At 50.5% G+C, this 3,856-nt stretch overlaps 1 protein-coding gene across 1 annotated transcript in view; it reads right to left on the minus strand.

The window, feature by feature from the left end:
- LOC100952169 (transmembrane protein 189) overlaps positions 1 to 3,856 on the minus strand; it is a 30,183-nt gene that overhangs the window by 7,395 nt on the left and 18,932 nt on the right. The window contains exons 3-4 of the mRNA XM_003787692.2: positions 2,154 to 2,245; positions 836 to 980 (exon numbers count right to left, since the gene is read on the minus strand). Of these exons, the coding sequence (XP_003787740.1) occupies positions 836 to 980; positions 2,154 to 2,245 (237 nt within the window). The remainder of the gene's footprint in view (positions 1 to 835; positions 981 to 2,153; positions 2,246 to 3,856) is intronic.

The raw sequence follows: 3,856 nt of genomic DNA on the forward strand, positions 1-3,856 counted from the left end.
GGCTGGGGATTCGAACCCGCCACCTTAGGTGTATGTGGCTGGCGCCTTAGCCCGTTGAGCTATAGGCACCGAGCCAGCCTGGGGGTCTTAATGGCTCCAGAGGGGAAGAGACTGGCTCTCTGTAGGGTTTTCAGTCACTGGCTTTAGGTCTATTCCAAGGGGAGAGATGGGATCTCCCTGGAGAAGCTGGGAGCTATTGGCAGCCATTGGTGGGTATGGAGGGACACCATGGCACCTGCTACACTACAGAGATGTGTCACCTCTGTCCACAGGGAGGTTGCTCTAAGAATCAAAGGGTCTTACGTTGTTAGAACAGGATCTGGCCTCTCACCTCCACCTGACAGATGAGGTAAACTGAACTCAAGAATCAGGAAGTGACTTGCCTGACAAATACTTGGTAAGGCCAAGATCTGAACTCAGAACTGAGTTCACGGCCTATACTCTTCCAGTAGGTCAAGGTAGCAAAACCAAAGCCCTCAGGGCCAGGCAGACAGTGCAAATAAACAAGGTGGGTTGGGTGGAGGACAGAAGGAGCAGTGGGGACTGTGGTAAACTGGAGAATATATATATGTTCTGTCAGCCTGACGAAGGAGGGTGGCCACAGCTCAGCTCCTGTCCAATAAGGCCAGGTGTGAACAAGAACATAGGGTGGCCAGATCAGATTGTTCAAGAGAAGCTAGAAACTTAGATCTTTATGATTTTCATGAAGACAACTGACTGAAAATATTTTAAAACACCATGAGGAGCCAAACACACACAAGCCAGGGAGGCTTGTGGGGTGAGACTCTGTCCCTGACGGCCCCCTCCTGGCCCACCACCAGCTGACGCGCCTCACCACGGCTCTGGGTGCAGAACTTGTAGGCCATGTTTAGCAGTGGCAGCAGCGTCACCAGGCAGTTGTCCCCATTGGTCTCGATGAAGTCGTGCCGTGTAATAGCTGTGGGGTCGATGTGGTGCTCCCGGAATGGTCGAATGAAAGCCTGGGGTAGGTTGGGGTTGGAGATATGACCCCATCTGTCAGGCCGTGGTGGTCAGCTGTGCTTCACCACACCCTGAACACACTGGCCCTGGGCTCATGTTGTCTCCACCCAAGAGGCCCCAATATTCCTTCCATGCCACTGATACAGACCCCTCCTGCCTTCAGGGTCTAGGTCTAGCAGCTATAACAGAAGATGAGTTGAAATGGCTGTGGCAGGGGCCTTGGGCTGGTACTATCCTTTTCTGGGCCTCAGTCTTCCCACTTGGGGTGTGAGGGTGCTTGGGGACAATCTCTATCCCTCTTCCCCACCCTAAGGCAGCTGAGGAGGCCCCTCACAGTAACAGGTGGGACCATCTGTCTCTTTAGCATCTGAGCTCCTCCTTTTGGTAATAGCCTCCCCTTCTCTTGGCACAACCTGTTCTGATAGGGCCAACTCCACCCCCTGACCAAGAGAGAGCATGTGACCTAGGCCTGGCCAATCAGAGCCTTCCCTCCCTCTGACCACATGACTGATGGAGGGATAGGCAAATGACCCAAGCTAGGCCAATGGGAATGAGCTGTGGGACTTTGGCTATAACTAGGGGAAAGGAGAAATCCTCTTCTCCTTGGAGGAGGGAAAGGAGAAGTTTTCTTTTTCAGGAGATAGGAAGATAGATGAGTAGGCAGCCAGGAGCCATCTTGGCTACTTCATAAAGGGAAAGCAGAAATAGAGATGGCGAGAGACTGAGTCTGAAGAATATGATCTGTCTTTCCCACTGGACCCGCCATGCCCTCATTTGGCTGTATCTCTGAATTTTCAGTTACATGAATCAGTACCTTATTTGCTTAAGTCAGTTTAGATTTTCTATCACAGCCAAAAGAGTCTGACTAATACTAGAAAAATTCAATTAAAACAGTGAGACGCAGTAGAGGAGGCAATGGGAAAATAAGACATGGCCCCCAAATTCAGTGAGTTCTGGTGAGGCAGGCACATATCAGAGCTCTCTGACCATCCAAGCCGGGTGCTTTTACTTCCACAAAATATCAAGGGATTCCTGTTCTAGTCTTGCAGAACAGGCAAAAGGAATAGGTTGGAATAATGGGGAAAGTGAGCCAGAGAGAGGAAAGGAGACTCACCTACAGTCATACAGCCCCACCTCCTTCTGGAGGAGTTAGGCTCAGTCCACATACCTACCTTCCCCACGATAGGCAGCTCCACGGAGCCCCACGTGTCGGCACCCCAGTGCACCAGGCCAGACAAGAAGTCGGCAATGAGAGCCCCTGCAACTGTGAACAAGAGCTGGGGGTGAGCTGGGGGAAGGCAGACACATGGAAGGACATCCCTCACCAACCAGAGGGAGTCATTCATTCATTTACTCACTTGCCTGCTCATTTATTCATTTGTTAGGGGACAGACATCTCTACTTGGGATGTCTTCTTCCCTGAGGATGAAGCCTCAGGCCTAACACTCCTGTCCCATCTGCCCCTTACCTCTTCTGCACTCCTGGGGTGGGGGGAGGGTATGCCAGGACTCTTCTGTCTGGGTAGTCTGGAGAGCATAAACTGGGCATGCTCAGATCAGCTCAGACTTTCCTTGTTGGGGGCTGGCTGTCCCTGTCTTTCTGCTTTACAGGCTCACCCCTCATAGGCAGCCTGCTTTGCTGCAGGACTAGAGCAATGTCCTGTGGGTCTGGTGTTAGGAAGTACCTTACCTGCAGAAAGAAGCCATGTCCCCCACCCCCCAGCTTTTGTCAGCAATAAATACGATAATTCTGCCCCCAGCAGCCTTTTCCTTATCTTTGTTATCAATCTGTTCAGAACTGGAGGGGAGTTCCCTTCAGAGACTCCAGCATCATTCATTTACTCGAAAGTTCCATGTAACTCAAGGGTTGAGAGCTGTCAGATCAGACTCAAATTCCAACTCTGTCACTCACTATCTGCGCAGTGACTCTGCAAGTGTTAATTAACCTCTCTGTGCCTCAGTTTCCTCTTGTAAGATAGGAATGATGATGACTTACAAAAACATACCAGCCACCATTTACTGCACACAAAGCCAGGCACGGATGCTTTCTGTGCTAGGTCTCAGAGCGTTCTCACCATCTGTTAGAAGTTGTAACACTTCTGTTGTTGTTGTTGTTGCAGTTTTTGGCCGGGGCTGGGCTTGAACCCACCACCTCTGGCATATGGGGCCAGTGCCCTACTCCTTTGAGCCACAGGTGCTGCCCCAGAAGTTGTAACACTTTTATTCCCACTTTGTAGAGGTGGCAAGTAGGAGCAGAAGTGACTGGGCTGAGGTCACACATGGCAAGTGGTACAGGATGGACCTCTTAACAGTAGGATTTACCACCACCATTGTTCACATGGGGAAACTGAGGCCCGCTAGCTGAGGCCCCCATCACTCTTCCCTTGCTTACTGCAGCCCAGCCCTACTGGCTTTTTCCTTTTCCCTTGCAAATCCTTATGTGCCTCTGGGTCTTTGTACTTGCTGTTCTCTTTGCCTGGAACATTATTTCCCAAGATTCAACACAACTCACTTTCTTTCTTTTTCTTTCTTTCTTTCTTTTTTTTTTTTTTGCAGTTTTTTGGCTGGGGCCCAGTTTGAACCCACCACCTCTGGTATTTGGGGCCAGCGCCCTACTCCTTGAGCCACAGGTGCGGCCCACAACTCATTTTCTTACCTCCTTTAGTCTTTATTTAAGTGTCCTCTCTGGACACCTGACCTAAACTGTAACCACCTTATCTTCCAGCATTTCCTATCTGTCTTAGTTTAATCCTAGCACCTTGGCTTGGCGCCTGTCGCTCAAGTGGCTAAGGCGCCAGCCACATACACCTAAGGTGGCAGATTTGAATCCAGCCTGGGCCCGCCAAACAACAATGATGGCTGCAACCAAAAAAAAA

The sequence above is a fragment of the Otolemur garnettii genome, unplaced genomic scaffold, assembly GCF_000181295.1.
Source record: "Otolemur garnettii isolate 467f Iridium unplaced genomic scaffold, OtoGar3 scaffold00023, whole genome shotgun sequence".
In the NCBI taxonomy this organism is placed as follows: domain Eukaryota; kingdom Metazoa; phylum Chordata; class Mammalia; order Primates; family Galagidae; genus Otolemur; species Otolemur garnettii.